This window comes from Gopherus evgoodei, chromosome 3, assembly GCF_007399415.2.
Source record: "Gopherus evgoodei ecotype Sinaloan lineage chromosome 3, rGopEvg1_v1.p, whole genome shotgun sequence".
NCBI classification, from domain to species: Eukaryota; Metazoa; Chordata; order Testudines; family Testudinidae; genus Gopherus; species Gopherus evgoodei.
In genome coordinates, this window is record NC_044324.1 from 77,696,532 (window position 1) to 77,712,958 (window position 16,427).

Consider the following 16,427-nt stretch of genomic DNA (forward strand, 5'->3'; position numbering starts at 1 on the left):
ACCAGCAGAGTGAGTATGGGGAATGAGGAGAGCAGATTCTTGCACACTGATCTTACTTAGGGGGGACACCCTCTATTTTTGAGCAAAATATTTAGCTTTTTTCTTAGTCCCTTCAAAAAGCTTTCCTAGGTCTGTAATATTTCATTGGAATTATGTGGTCGTATTTTAATTCCATTATGTCCTCATTTATAACTTTCAAATGGTGTCCCATCTGAAAGAGATGAAAAATAAGGAGGATTAGGAAAAGTGAGACACAGCATGGAGAATAGTTATACACAAGTTTATGGAGAGGATGGACACTCAATATTTGTAGGGGGTGCAGTGCAGAAATGGAATAGACTTCCATACTAAAGAATAATATTAGGTAATAATTGGAGATATACCAATCTCCTAGAACTGGAAGGGACCTTGCAAGGTCATTGAGTCCAAGCCCCCTGCCTTTACTAGCAGGACCAATTTTTGCCCCAGATCCCTAAGTGGCCCCCTCAGGGATTGAACTTACAGCCCTGGGTTTAGCAGGCCAGTGCGCAAACCACTGAGCTCTCCCTCCCCCCAAAAGTGACATAAAGCATGCTAACTAGCCATCCACTAGTTCTCTGCAGTTTACTCTGTGTCCATTTAAAAAAAATCTGGGTTTTGGTAAGATCTTAAAAACTGAGCTCCTTATGTGAAAGCAGTGGTTTTCTTTGCCACCATCCAAAACTGTCATTTGTTCTATGCACCAGTTGTTTTCTGCCCTCCACACCAGAGGTGCATTGCATTGGCACTATATTGTAAAGTGCTTTGAAAGGATGAAAGAATCAAAATGTAGAGTGGGAGAAGACCTATTAATTCATCTAATTTATCATTTCACTGTCTCAAGAGGATTATTCCTTATTTCACATTTAGTTATGTTTTTCCAGTCTAGTTTTAAAAGTTCCAGTGGGTGGGACTAGAAGCTATAGAATATATCCTTATCATTCTGACAATATAAACTTTGTTTGCAGAGTTGTTGTAGCCGTGTTGGTCCCAGTATATTAGAAAGACAAGGTGGATGAAGTAATATCTTTTATTGCGCCAACTTCTATAGGTGAGAGAGACCGCTTCTGAGCCACTCGGAGCTCTTCTTCAGGTCTGGGAAAAGTAGTCCGAGCGTCACAGCTAAATGTAAGGTGGAACAGATTGTTTAGCATAAGTAGTTAGCGCATGTTCTAAGGGACCACTCTACTCTTTCCTGGACCTGAAAAAGAACTCTGTGTGGTTCGAAAGCTTGTCTCTCTTATCAACAGAAGTTGGTCCAATAAAATATGTTACCTACCCACTTTATCTCTCTGATACAAACTTTGAAAGTCTTATGCATTTGATGGAATAGGCAATGCCTCTCCATCCATCAGATCAAAATATTGCAGTGCTCTAAACTCCCCAGAGTGAAATTCCTGTCCCCATCACTATAGTAAATGAGAGTCTACCATGTATTTTGAAAAAGTAATAGCTCTCTTCCTGCCTTCCTTCCCAGCCCATAGGATTAATAGCTTAATCAGTTCACAGGAATTTTGTTTGTTTGCTTGTTTATGTTTGTGCATGTGAGTGACTGGGTGTTTTGTGTATCTATATGTATGGGAAGAAATTATTGGGGGAAAGCTAATTTGAAATAAGATTTGCATTTAATTCTGAAAAGGATGTGATCTCTGCTCATTCTTATCTCTTGCAAGAGTTAATACCATAGTCTTGGTCCAGCTTCTTTGAGAGTTCTATCTCCTGCCCTCACAAGCCTCCTATTCTTTGAGTTTCATCATTTCAGCAGAACACACATGTCAATGGAGGTCCTGATTGTAGAGGGAGACACTCTTTTTTAAGTAGCTTGGGCCAATTCCAGACAAGGTTTTGAGCATCAGGAGAGAGACTTTGAGTGGACTCTATTCAGTGTAAAGACCAGAGCACTAGGGTACGTCTTCACTACCGGCCGTATCAGCGGATAGCAATCGATTTCTCGGGGATTGATATATCGCGTCTCATCTAGACGCGATATATCGATCCCCGAACGAGCTCCTGTCGACTCCGGAACTCCACCAACGCAAACGACGGTAGCGGAGTCGACAGGGGGAGCCTCGGACGTCGATCCCGCGCCGTGAGGACGGTAGGTAACTCGATCTAAGATACTTCAACTTCAGCTACGCTATTCACGTAGCTGAAATTGCGTATCTTAGATCGATTTCCCCCCCTAGCGTAGACCAGCCCCAGGGACACATGTTCATTGTGCCCTGTGATGTTAAGCTGCGTTGGGTAGTAGTTGGCCAAAATCCCCTTTCTTCTCCAGAACTATTGTTTTGCACACCTGCTATCTATATAGCTGTCATCTTTCTACTCCAGATGTGGCTGCATTTCAGCAGGGCTGCATGTATGTAGTTTGTAAAGAGCTTTGGGATACTTTGGGTTGACAGGTGCTATAGAAAGGTAAGATACAATTGTAAGTATTTCTATTAGGAACAGGCCTGAAGCAGAACACTGAATCCAAACTCTCTTCCTTCTGAAGTTTGGGGGAGTGCTCTGTGGGTTCAATTCCATATACAGACTGTGTTACTGAGGCCTATCTGTAATGAGTGTCCTCAACATTCAGGCAGCACAAAGTTTGTGGTTCACATTTTCAGAAAGTAGGGCTTTGAGGTCCATGCACACAAATACCGGATTGATGCCGTAGATGTACATACAAGTTAGTATTTAGGCATCATGGTCCAGAGTCTGCTCTCATTTGGACTAATTTAAATCCTCAGTGACTTCAGAGAAAGTTAGTCTGAATTTGTAATTCAGAGTAGACCCTGCCCCCTACATGTTAGGGTGGGACTGAGAAGGAGGGCTGCTCCGGGTGCTGTGACAGTCGGATGGCCGGCAGATCTGGGCAGCTGCCTGGGGAGAAGGGGTAGCAAAGGTAGCATTGCCTGGGTGCTGTGAGATGGAAAAGAGATGTCTGGGGGTGAGGTGCAATGGAAAGGAGGCAGAGAAGGAGGTTCTGGTGGGGGGTGCCCAGCCAGGAGGGAAGGGCAGAGAAGGCTGGGGATGTTTTTGGAGTGCCAGGTAGAGAACAAGGGACAGGGAGAGGAGTCTGTGAACGGGGTCCGGGGACTGAGGACATGGAGGATGGAAAGAGAGTCGGGGGAGGACCACACAGTGGCCCGGGAGGGGCGTCTCCTAGCACTATCATACAGAGGCGGGAGCGCGGAGCCCGCCCCCCGCCTGGCTTGGCGGCAGCTCCGAACGCTGAGCCGGCCCTTTGTGACGCCTCAGGCGTTGCCGGGCTGCGGCGGCGGGTTCCACCAGGGCGGCTCGGCGCTGGGCTCAGGACGCCGGGGCCGCCACTCGGGGCGCGGCTGAGGATGGGGCTGCGGCCGGCCGGGGACGCGGGGCGCCTCGCCCTGCGCCTGGGGCTGCTCCTCAGCCTGCTGGCCCAGCAGCCCGTGAGCGCCAAGAATGACAGCGGCTCTGCCCTCGAGCAAGCCGTGGTGGAGCCGATAGTGCAGCTGTTAGAGCCGGGTGAGGGGAGGGGCCGGACCGACGCGTTCCTGCAGGGTGGGGTGGGCGGCAGCGGGGTGCCAGGGTGGGTAAGAGAGTGTCTGGGGGGTGAGGCGGGTGCCAGGCAGGGTGAGGGGATGTCAGTGGAGAGCTAGACAGGGTGAGGTGAGTGTCAGTGGGGTGCCAGGGTGGGTAAGGGAGTGTCTGGGGGGTGAGGCGGGTGCCAGGCAGGGTGAGGTGCTGGACAGGGTGAGGGGGTGTCAGTGGAGAGCTAGACAGGGTGAGGTGGGTGTCAGTGAGGTGCCAGGGTGGGTAAGGGAGTGTCTGGGGGGTGAGGTGGGTGTCAGTGGGGTGCCAGGGTGGGTAAGAGAGTGTCTGGGGGGTGAGGTGGGTGCCAGGCAGGGTGAGGTGGGTGGCTGTGAGGTGCTAGACAGGGTGAGGTGGGTGTCAGTGAGGTGCCAGGATGGGTAAGGGAGTGTCTGGGGGGTGAGGTGGGTGCCAGGCAGGGTGAGGTGGGTGGCTGTGAGGTGCTGGACAGGGTGAGGTGGGTGGCTGTGGGGTGCTAGACAGGGTGAGGTGGGTGTCAGTGAGGTGCCAGGGTGGGTAAGGGAGTGTCTGGGGGGTGAGGTGGGTGCCAGGCAGGGTGAGGTGGGTGGCTGTGAGGTGCTGGACAGGGTGAGGTGGGTGGCTGTGGGGTGCTAGACAGGGTGAGGTGGGTGTCAGTGAGGTGCCAGGGTGGGTAAGGGAGTGTCTGGGGGGTGAGGTGGGTGCCAGGCAGGGTGAGGTGGGTGGCTGTGAGGTGCTGGACAGGGTGAGGTGGGTGGCTGTGGGGTGCTAGACAGGGTGAGGTGGGTGTCAGTGGGGTGCCAGGGTGGGTAAGGGAGTGTCTGGGGGGTGAGGTGGGTGTCAGTGGGGTGCCAGAGTGGGTGAGGGGGTGTCTGGGGCACGCCAGGCAGGGTGATGGGATCTGTGGGGTGCCAAGGTGGGTGAGGGGCTGTCTGTGGGATGGCAGGCAGAGTGATGGGGTCACTAAGATGAGGGGGTGCCATGCAGCAGGGATGATTCTTGGGTGCTGAGGACAAGCAGGATTTCCCTGAACACACTAGGAGTGGGGAAGTGCAGAAAAGTTCCCTGGCCCCGTGTACTTTCACCAGGAAGGAGACTGGCTCCCATGGTGCGTGGAGAGTAGGTCATATCATATGCCAACAGTGGGAAGATGTCCTTCTTCATTCATGATTTATCAAGTCACAGAGTTTCTAAGGGGCCCTCCTAAAGGAGGAGCAAGGGAAATCCTAGATTTACTTGTGATTCTTGTAGCTAAACAGTGTGGGCTAAAGGAACTTGTTGGGTACATGTAAACTCCCTCACAGTCTGTTAAGTTCATTGAGTAATGAGACACCTAAGTTCACACCTAGTGTGTCATTAGGCACAAAGCCAGCTACATAATGAATTGTATTCCTTCCTTCAGCCATCTGAAAGTGGGCTTTTCCTTTTACAGAATTTCATCTGTCTCCTTGTCTTATTTTTTCCTACCACATCATTTTTCATACTGTGTTTATCCCATTTCCCTACTCAGATGTAACCACTCTCAGTGTCATACAGAAATTGCCTATCAGGGATCATGAGAGATCAATGTAGCCAGCTGCTTTGACTGCAAAACCTGAGTTCCAGCAGTCCTGGAACTAGGAAAGAGAGTGTTAAAGTTATCCCCTGGATGCTCAGGCCTCATGTATAGCGTAGTGAAAAATATTGCTAATAAGCCACAATAAGAGTAAAACATTTACAACACGAATGAGTGACTTTCTCTATTAGTTCACTTCACAGGCATGACTTGGAACAACCTCTATTGACATTCTCAAATAGGATTTTTAAGTGTTTATCAAAATGTACTATGTGCATCCTGTGATGTGACCTGTAATGAAAAGAGAGAATAATGGAAACAGTTTCTGTTTTGCATGGTTTTTATCGGGATTCCAGATGTAGAAGAGAACCCGAGTTGTCTTTGCTTTGCTAGTATTAATTGCAGCCCTATGACTGGAATGTAAATGTATATTATTTTAGCATAGTCTCATCTCATTTTGTGTGAGATTTACATATATAACTCCTATTAATGCTAGTGGAAGTTATATACATAAATCTCTGCATAGGGATGATGCTATATCTTCTTATCAGAGTCTGATGCAAAATGAAAAAGGCATATATAAATGTACGGATCAATAGGGGTTAGATTGGTTTAAAAAATCTAGGGAGGAAATACAAGAAAAAAAAGAGGTGAGGTTGCATCATAACAATAATATGTACAGTATTATATCATTACGTCTGCTTCTGTTCCCCTTAAAGATTTTATTTGTTTTTGTTTTTCTTTGCTTTTTTATTTTTTTTTCAAATTCACTGACAGCAGGATTGAGTCCATTGTCAATTATTTCTGATTGGCATGCTAATGTAGAGTCACATTTTCAGTGTCTAAATATGTTTAAAAGTTTAGTTGAAATAGTATTTGAAAATAAAAAAAATCCTTTTTTTAATTTGGGGTTATTCATCTCTTATGAACAAATCACTATTGTAAGTTTAAAAACATAAGAATGACCATTTCAAGTCAAACCAAAGGTTCATCTAGCCCAGTATCCTGTCTTCAGATAGTGGCCAGTGCCAGATGCTTCAGAGGGAATGAACAGAATGTGGCAATTTTGAGAGACCCATCTCCAGTTGTCCAGTCCAAGCTTCTGGCAATTGAAGGTTAGGGATGCCCAGTGCATGGGATAGCATCTCTGACCATTTTGACTAATAGCTATTGATGAACCCATCCTCCATGAACTTATCTAGTTATTTTTTGAACGCAGGTATACTTTTGGCCTTCACAACAGACAATGGCAACAAGTTCCACAGGTTGACTGTGTGTTGTGTGAAGTTGTACTTCCTATTTTTGTTTTGAACCCTCTGCTTATTCATTTTATCGAATGACCCCCTAGTTCCTGTGTTATATGTTATGTGAAGGGGTAAATAACACTTCGCTATTCACTTTCTCCACACCATTCATGATTTTATAGACCTCTATTATACCCCCCTTAGTCATCTATTTTCTGAACCGAACAATCCCAGTTTTTTAAATTTCTCCTTGTATGGAAGCTGTTTCATCCCCCTAATACTTTTCATTGCCCTTTTCTGTATCTTTTCTGATTCTAATATATCTTTTTTGAGATGGGGTGACCAGAACTGCATTCAGTATTCAAGATGTGGGTGTATCGTGGATTTCTGTAGTGGCATTCTGATATTTTCTGTTGTATTATCTATCTCTTTCCTAATGGTTCCTAACATTCTGTTGGTTTTTTTGACTGCTGCTGCGCATTCAGCAGATGTTTTCAGAAAACCATCCACTATTACTCCAAGATCTTTCTTGAGTAGTAACAGCCAATTTAGACTCCATCATTTTGTATTTATAATTGGGATTGTTTTCCAATCTGAATTACTTTGCATTTATCAGCATTGAATTTTTCGCCTTCCCCTGCAGCGTGGGGCACGGGTTGCTTGCTGGTGGATTCTCTGCAGCTTGAGGTCTTCAAACCAATTTTGAGGATTTCAATAACTCGGTCCTGGGTTAGGGGTTGTTATAAAATTGGATGGGTGGGGTTCTGTGGCCTGCCTTGTGCAGGAGGTCAGACTAGATGATCATATTGGTCCCTTCTGACCTATGAGTCTATGAGTCTGCCATTTTCTTGCACGGTCACCTGGTTTAGTGCGATCCCTTTGTAAATCTTCGCAGTCATCTTTGGACTTAACTGTCTTGAGTAATTTTGTATCCATTGCAAATTTTGCCACATTTCTGTTCATTGCCTTTTCCAGATAATTTATGAATATGTTGAATAGTACTGGTCCCAGGACAGATCCTTGGGGGACCCCACTGTTCACCTCTCTCCATTGTGAAAACTGACCATTTGTTTCTACCCTTTGTTTCCTATCTTTTAACCTGTTACTGATCCATGAGAGGAACCTTCCCTCTTATCCCATGACTGCTTAGCTTGCTTAAGTTTGTGACAAAAGAGTCATAATATGTTTTATAATGATGCTTCTGGATTGTGGGAAGCCTCCTGAGAGGATAGCATAGTTGATATCTGCCTCATAGTTAGAGGAAGTTTGCGTGCTTTGGGTAGTAAGGTTGCTCACCTTTTGTTAGTAATCTTTGAATCTGTTCGGTCCCTGGCTGCTCTTAAACCAAGTAGTAGCAGTGGCCAAAATCCATTTTTTCATTTGTATTTGGATGGGAAATTGCAACCTCTCCTTTCAGATGTGACCACACCTTGCCACAGTTGCCAGATCTGGTCATTTCTAGATTGGATGACTGTAATACATAGACTCTGGGGTAGACACCTTGGGTAAAAAACCTGCAGCTGGCCCCAGTCAGCTGACTTTAGCTCACACTGTGGGTGAGGGTGGAGGGGCCCAGAGCTTGGGCTCCAGCCTGAGCTTGAACACCTACAGAGCATTTTTAGCCCCACAGACTGAGCCCTGCAAGCCTGAGTCAGCTGACCTGCCCAGTCTTGAGTGTGCCATGAGGGTGCCATGAGTCTTTTACCCATTGTGGCAGTTCCTCAGCTAGTATAAATTGTCACGGTTCTGTTGAAATCAATAGAACTATGACAATGTACACCAGTGAAGGATCTGCCCTCCAGTTTTCCCAGTTCTCTATCATGTTTTATTTTTGTCCCTATGAATGAGAATAGACCATTTTATAATATGGGTTGATCACAGCCACATTTAAACATGTTTACATTTGTATTATAGATGGGATCTTGGAAATCTCCTCTCCCTTTCTATTATGCTGTGGTGGTTGAGATTAGCCAAAGCTCTTGAGCTAATATCCCACAGATTTAAATGAGGTGTTAGTGGGGAGGGAGGGGAGAGGGAGGGAAGGCACTGAAGGCATGGTGTGTTAAGTTATGGGCTGTTTCTCTGTTTTCACATGATTTTGCATGAGGTGGTACTGACAGAATCTGTTTTTTTTTAATTCCTCCCTTTCTGGTTTGAGAGAGTTAAGAATAATGAACTAAATTGTGAAATTATTCTTTAAATATTGTTGTATATGTACTAAAAGGGTGTTCTGATTAGCACAGCTTATATATATAGTGACAGGAATAGCACAACTGTAGAATTATGAAGTTTCATGAATAATGTTGGAAAAGAGGTTATAAGAGTTTGATAACAATTTAATCCTGCTACCACTGTAGTGTTAATCCCTTGCTGTAGAGTAAGGAAGGCTATTTTATATTTGTGTATCACTGACTGCTAGTGGAATGGACCCACTTATCTTTCAATCACAGAAATGTTATGTAAAGTTTTAACAGCTTAAAAGAAGAGAAATATAAACTTGCATTACTGAATTAACATAACATTTTGTGTAAGAGATTCCAAAACAAAAAAATGAGGAATAGAAAAAGTAAACTTTGCATTTATGGTATTTATTATCATAACAACATATTTGGAGTAGGATAGACTGGTTATGTAGACTTGTAAAAACAACCATAATAAATCGTCTTTGTCCCTTTGCATTTTAGAAGATTAAAAAGACTTATTGCTTGTTTAATGAATTGTTTTCAGAGACACTGCATAAAGTTGTTTAATTCCTCTATTGATCAGTTACTTTTTCTTAGCATCTTTATAAACATTCAACTTGTATGCTAATATTAATAAATCCATATTTGAATCGCAGATGGAGATGTGAACCTTTTACTTCTGCATAATTTGCAAAACACATTTCCTAGCCTGAGAAATACCAGAAAAATAGAAGAAGCCAAATCATAGTGGTTAAAACCACAATAGTTAATTAAAAGACTGTACCTGGTTGATTCATTGCTTGTGCTAGCTGTCTAAAGCTGACCTTAAAGTGTGATGGGGAAAAAATCATGTGAGAAGGCTTGCAGTAAACTAATTTAACATAAAAGGTTAACTTATAAGGAAAATGCATAATATTTTCTCAGAAATGAGATTAAGATTTAAATATTAGTTATTTGCACTTGGTTTTCTGAAAAAAGGCTAGGGAAGACTTCAAGAAATGGATTTCCTGGTAAATGGTTATTCCTCCCCACTCCCCCACACACCCTCCAAGAAGGTGTCATATTAGAAATGTAACTTCAGACTTTGTGTTTAGGTTTGAATGCTACAGTATCCAAGGAAGTAGAATTTGGAACATGCACAGTGACGTGTGGTAAGTAGCAAAGCAGATGAATAAAGCATATTGTAATTTGTTTTTGGGAAAAAAGTGCTAACTGTAGCAATTTAGCAGGTGTAATTTGCTTGCTCTCCTTCACCTCTCATTGATTTCAATTTCCAATAACTATAATTAACAAAAACAATCAAGCTGATTGTCATTAGAAGTTTAGGTCAGATCTGTTGTTTTATTAATTTCACAGCCTGCAAGCTCCTATTTTAAACCAGTTCCCTACATTTATTGGCACATGAGCTGCCTTCACCAAAGTAACAATTTTCTCTATTTGTGAACATCTGTGAGATGTTCAGAAGATGAAAGATCTTCTGATGCATCTCACAGATGTCTTCCCACATACAGTATTGCCAACTCTATCAAAAAATTGCTCATCTGCAGTAGTCTATTCTATATACCACATTTATATAATTTATAAACTGTGTCATGGAAAGAAGAGGTATCTTGGAAAAAGATAGGATGAAAATTCAGCACATAGAATCTCAGAATTTTTGCTTCACCCATCTGGTGAAAACTGGACATATTGCAAAGAAGACATCTGTGGTATTAGGGTGGTAATAGGGGCCGGAATGGAGTGGCACTGCATTGCTTAGAAAACACCCATTTAGCAGAAGATTCAGAAATAGTATTGAATTTGTTTTGAACAGACTCTGTCTCTCATAGTATCATAGTACCTGGAAACAAGAAGGGAGGAGGGGAACCACCAACTTTCAAATCAATTAGTCTATTCCCCAGCCAATATAATATTGTTTCACACATTACATTCTCTAGTATTTTTTTCCTGACTAGTTCTGAATGTCGCAAATGATGGGGCTTCCACTACTGCCCTTGGGAAACTATTCCACACGCTAATACATCTTGATCTCAAATTCTTTTTTTCTGACATTCAGTTTATTTATTCCCTTTCTTAATTTTGTCATTTACTGCTGGTTATATACCTCACTTCCCCTCATTATGAGCTACCCTAAATAATCTCATTTTCTTTCATGCTTGCACCCTTAAGATATTTAGAGACTATTGTCATGGCCTACCTCTTCAATGGACCTCTCAGATGTCCTTCCATTTGAGGGACTTAACTCAGTTTAGTCCCAGAGTTACCTGTGTTCCCAACAAATATGATGTCCCTTCACTTTTATAGATGTCAATTATTTAAATCTTAAATAATCATCAGAGGTTGGATGAAGGATTATTTACACTAAGGCCATTCCCCATCATTTTGAATTTGGATATTATTTTGTGTCCCTCATTTTGGATCTCGGTCACTCATTAGATCCAATAGTTGGGTGTTGGCAGGTTGAAAGGTATTCCCTCCCGTCCATCCAGCCAAACTATACACATTTAACTTTCTTAATCTTTGTTTATAAATCCATCCCTACATCCCTCAGTAATTTTGGTTGCTGTTTGAACTGCCTCCAGTTTCTCAATATCTTTCTGGTAATGTTGTGGCCAGAATTCATTATTCCTAACGTGGTTATACCACGGCTTATAGAGAGCTCATAAGGCCTTTTTCTTCATGATAATGATGCTCGTTAATATTTTGGTCAATTCTGCATTAGTCTTTTTTGCTGCCATGTCCCAATAAATTGATGTCTAATTTTTCTGTCTACTATTACCTCTAGGTCTCTTTCATCATTTGTATTTTTCTTCCCATTGATATTTACTTTTTGTGTTATTTTTCCCAGCTGTATTATTAACTTGCATTTTTTTTCAAGTTCCAAGTTTTCTGGGAATAGAAGACAAAACTGGTCAAAATGGAGAGTCAGGGGAGTACTGGAATATCCTACAGGTCTCTGGATGGGGTTCCTTTAGTCAACTCTTTGACTTCGATAGGGTGCCACAGTTTTAATATTCAAGTAGTTAAAACAGGCATGTTTTTTCCTACTAAACGTGACCACAGTTAGCTCAGCATCCGGATCTTTTCAGACCAATCATTTTGATGTTCATAGGTTTTCTGCTCACCCTTCTCTGTTTTCCCAGACAACCAGACAACAAAAAGACCTAGTTCTAAAGTAAGAGGAATGTCTTTAATAAAAGTGTCAGTTCGTTGTCATTTACACTCTGTCTCTGCATCCTTGAGATGAGACATTCTCAGCAATGGAGAATGATCCGTGTTTTGTGACAGCTTCAGTAAGTGTTGTCCTCTCCCTCTGTCACTTGAAGTATTGTTTCATGAGCTATATGTCATCTGTGAAATATTCTAATATCTATCAGTGTGTATCATACACATTTAAAAGAAGCAGATACATCACAACAAATTATTCTTCACATCAATGGGGTTAATTCAGCATTCCAATCAATTTCCCATTTATCATACTGCAGGAGGGTTTTAACTCCCCTTTTCCCATGCCCCTGCAGTTTAGTAAACAACATGCTGCTAGAATAATGACAATTTCTTCAGTGTTTACTGGGCCTAAACATACTATTCCCTCCACCCCCACACCCTATGTCATTTCAATGAACTGTGTACACATTGTTTGGCAAAAATAAATATAGCATTTGTTTTGAATTTGTAATGGTTAAAATGAGGCAGTGTTCCCATTGAAATACTGATGTGTGAGAGTAAATACATTTTATTTAATTGAATTTTATACAGACATTTCTCTTCACCATCAATATTTATGATTGCCTACTTCCCCTCCTTATCTTCAGTAGGGCCCTCCATGTATTAGGTGGAGTTATGAGGGTCAAAACGAGGGGGTCTGAATGGAATCCACTTCAGAGCCTGTCAGTGTTGTTCCTTAGCCTTACAATACTGGTTACTGTTAAGTGATTGAAGGCTCTCCTTCTTCTAAGAGGATCCTATCCTATAAGGTGCTTAGCACACTCAATCCCTGTTGACATCAGTGGGAATTAAAGGTGCCCAGTACAGTGCAGGATCAGGGTCAGAGTGGGAAGAGTATCTCTACCATGCTCCCAGCACCAGCTGACTTGGGCACTGAAAGACCATGTTCATGAATACTGCTAGTCAGCTTTGATGTTTGATTTGCTGTTTTGTTTTTTAGCAGTATACAGTATATTTCTGTTTATCCAAAAGCCTATTATCCAAACCTTTGCATTATCTGAATCCCTTCCTTGTCCCCCAGCATGAAACACAGGAAATGCATGCCCTCTGTAGCATGTATTTTATGCAAGGGACAAGAAAGAGGTTCAGTAATGTGGAGGTTCATATAATGGAGTGGAGAGCCCAGCCAGGACTATTAGGAGGTGTAGTAGGACTAGCTCCTGTCTACAGAGGAGGCCACTCTGCTGGTGAATGGCTCCTGTGGCAGCACAGGGAGTCCTCTGCAACCTCACTGTCATGAGAGTGAGTGAGTAGGGCTGTGACAGCAGTGCTGCAGGGAGAGGTCCCTTTGCTGCTGCAGGCCCAGTGATACCCAATCCCTGCAGGCATGAGGTGTGAGATGGGTGGGTGGGGAACAGAGACCCGCAGCCAAGACTGCAAAGAGAAGAAGGAGGACGAGCCCTCAGTCTCAGGGGAGGCCACCTCGCTACTGGTGCCTGAATAGCTCTCGATTATCCAAGTAAAATCCGTGTCCCAAGTGCTGTTTGGATAATCTGGAGTATACTGTATAAAGTTTAATTGTATTTTGAATTCTTCTAAAAGGAGTATATTAAGAATGACTTTTTAGGAATGTGACATGGTGACTCTGAGGATCTGTGTGCTTTACAGGACCTTAGGTGAAGAAAGTGGGCAGAGTTAAGTGTTGTCACCTAAATCTTAAGCACAAATATGGGATAGCCTTGGCAGAAGCTCTGAGAGGATCTGTTTCTCCAGATGTATGGTAGATAAATTAGTTTCGCATCCAATATAAAGAGGGAGAAGGCAAAAAATGTTGGAAGAAAAAGAAGAAATAGAAATTAAAACGTATTTTTAAATTTTTTTTGCAAAGGTATTGGCATTCGAGAAGTTATATTAACCAATGGGTGCCCTGGAAGCGAAACAAAATGTATTGTTCGTGTAGAGGAATGCAGAGGACCAGTAGATTGTGGATGTAAGTAGAATACTATGATATAGGAATTTAGAGTGAATGTGTTTATTCAAGGGAAACATCTCTATTCTGTCTGAGTGTGGTGGAAATGGAAGGAAATGATTGCATTCCATTCTCCAATTACCCTATTAGGCAATCTAATAACATTTCTAAACTCATTTTTGTACTGATGTGTGTTTGATTTTAAGTCGCTGTAAAGTACATTTTTCTGCACTTATTTTCTATTTTGTAGATATGTATGTAGTTCTAAATATTAAGCCAAACTGCACATGTTTTAAATGGTTTTAATTGAAAGAACAATTTCAAAATAACATTCCTTGATTAGGTAAATTATGAAATATATAGGACATACAGAGGTATTTTAGACAGATTTGATGTATCTATTAAAATTTTCTTCCACAGGGGGTAAACCAATTTCTGAAAGCCTTGCAACTGTGAAGATCCCATGTATTTTTATACCTCCAGAGAATCGATTTACATATCTTTGGAAAATGTTAATTCCAGACCAGGTGAGCAACTGAACTCCACCTTCTGCAGGAGAATGATGTATTCAGTACTTTTACGAGCTGCTTCAACAATCTCATACAAACTCCTGGTTTAATTTTTTTCTTTGCTATCATAATACAAATGAGACCTTTCAGTTTTTCTTTGACAGTCAGATGGCACAAGAGCTTGTGTGCCCCACTATTTTGTAGAGCTACAATTTTCCTTTATTTATTTAAAGTAAGCAATACATTCTGTAATGTATTTTAGAAGGTAACCTTTTTTGTTCTTTCTTGAGTAAATAAATGCAAAGTAATGCACATTAGAAAACATAATCCCAACTATACATACAAATGATAGGGTCTAAATTAGCTGCTTCCACTCAACAAAGAGATCATGGAGTCATTGTGGATAGTGCTCTGAAAACATCTGCTCAATGTGCAGCAGCAGTCAAAAAGGTGAACAGAATGTGTGGAACCATTAGGAAAAGGATAGATAATAAAACAGAAAATATCATAGTGCAAGTATAGAAATCCACGATTCGCCCACAGCTTGTATACTGCTTGCAGTTCTGGGAACCCATCTAAAAAAAAAATATATTAGAATCAGAGAAGGTGCAGAGACGGGCAACAGAAATTATTAAGGGTATGGAACCGCTTCCATTTGAGGAGAGATTAAAAAGACTGGGACTTCTCAGCTTGGAAAAGAAATGACTAAGAGGGGATATCATAGATGTCAATACAATCTCAACTGTTGTGGAGAAAGTGGATAAGGAAGTGTTATTTATTCCTTCATATAACATGAGAACCAGGAGTCACTCAATGAAATTAATAGGCAGTAGAATTAAAACAAACAAAAGGAAGTACCTCCTCACATAGTGCACAGTCAGCCTGTGGAACTCATTGCCAGGTGGTATTGTAAAGATTAGAAATGTAATGGGGGTCAAAAAAGAACTAGATAAATTAACGAAGGATAGATGCTTCAATAACTAATACCCATGATCATCAGGGATGCAACCCCATGTTCTGTGTCCCTAGCTTCTGATTGCTAGAATCTGGGAGTGGAGGACGGGATGGATCACTCGATAATTGTCCTGTTCTGATCATTGTCATTAGCCACTGTCAGAAGACAGGTTATTGGTCTAGATGGACTATTGACCTGACCCAGTATGGCCATTCTTATGTTCTTAGAACTTGGGTTGTCAACCTGGAGGATATGAACAAGTGTCAGTGGGACATAACCACACTGCCCTACTCCTTTGGTGAATAGGAGAGGTGTCCTGCCTAGACGTGATGGGGTTTTGGATAGTGAGGGAGGGACCCTTGTAAGGAACTGATTGAGAAGTGCTCAAGTAGAATAACCAGTTTTCTATGTGACTATGATATAGAGCATTTCCCCCTTATAAAGCTATTTGAAAAAAATCCATTTTGTCTTTTTTTTTAATATGGATAGCAATCACTGATTCTTCCTAATGATTCGGCTATTCTGGAGGTACACAGGGATACCCATCCAGTAGCTTTCCAGTGTGACACAAAAGAAAATAATGAGATAGTTGCCTCTGTAAAATATACAGTATATACAACAGCTGGTAAGTCCATAGTCGCTTTTAAACCTTTTACAAGATATTGCTTGTGTTTAATGAGTAGCGATAAGCCTTCATGGTACTGTACCTCACCTTAGTATCAGAACAGGTGTTCATAGGCTATAATGAGTGCCATAGAAATGCTTATCAATGAAAGATGAATAGAAAAGAAAACACGGCTATGGAAACTATGAGGTTTTGATGGTAGCAATAGTAATTTCTTAAATTTATAGGCTAAAATAAATTATTTCTCTTTGTCCTGTTAATTTATTACTAGGGCTTGGTCAATCTGCACAGATCTCAGGTGTCTTCTCTCACTGCTAGCAAAAAAGCAGGAAAAGCAACCAGTTAAATGGAAGCAGCTCCACTCCAGTTAGTGGCACCTTGTTCTCTGCTTCTCAGCTCCCCTGTTAAATTCTCCAGTGCAGTGCAGAAGTAGGAAGGCAACCTTTTGAATTTTAACACATTTAACTGCCATCTTGAATTTTATCATGCATGCAGAAAAGCTGAAAATTAAAAAGAAGATTTCATAAAATGGTTCATCTGCAACAGTTTTCTTCCCTCTTCTGCTGCAGGTAATTTTTGCTTGTATTGTCAGGAGATACAGCAGTGGTCCCGTTTGCCTTTCAGATTCTGAGAGGCCTGCTGGAGACTCCAGCCTTCCCAATCAGTA

The 16,427-nt window shown here is 41.9% G+C and overlaps 1 protein-coding gene across 1 annotated transcript in view; it reads left to right on the forward strand.

Annotated features, from left to right (window-relative positions):
- Positions 1 to 3,107: 3,107 nt before the first annotated feature.
- SPACA1 (sperm acrosome associated 1) overlaps positions 3,108 to 16,427 on the forward strand; it is a 32,973-nt gene continuing 19,653 nt past the window's right edge. Inside the window, exons 1-5 of the mRNA XM_030558326.1 lie at positions 3,108 to 3,507; positions 9,629 to 9,685; positions 13,591 to 13,692; positions 14,092 to 14,198; positions 15,625 to 15,760. Coding sequence (XP_030414186.1) covers positions 3,108 to 3,507; positions 9,629 to 9,685; positions 13,591 to 13,692; positions 14,092 to 14,198; positions 15,625 to 15,760 — 802 coding nt within the window. The remainder of the gene's footprint in view (positions 3,508 to 9,628; positions 9,686 to 13,590; positions 13,693 to 14,091; positions 14,199 to 15,624; positions 15,761 to 16,427) is intronic.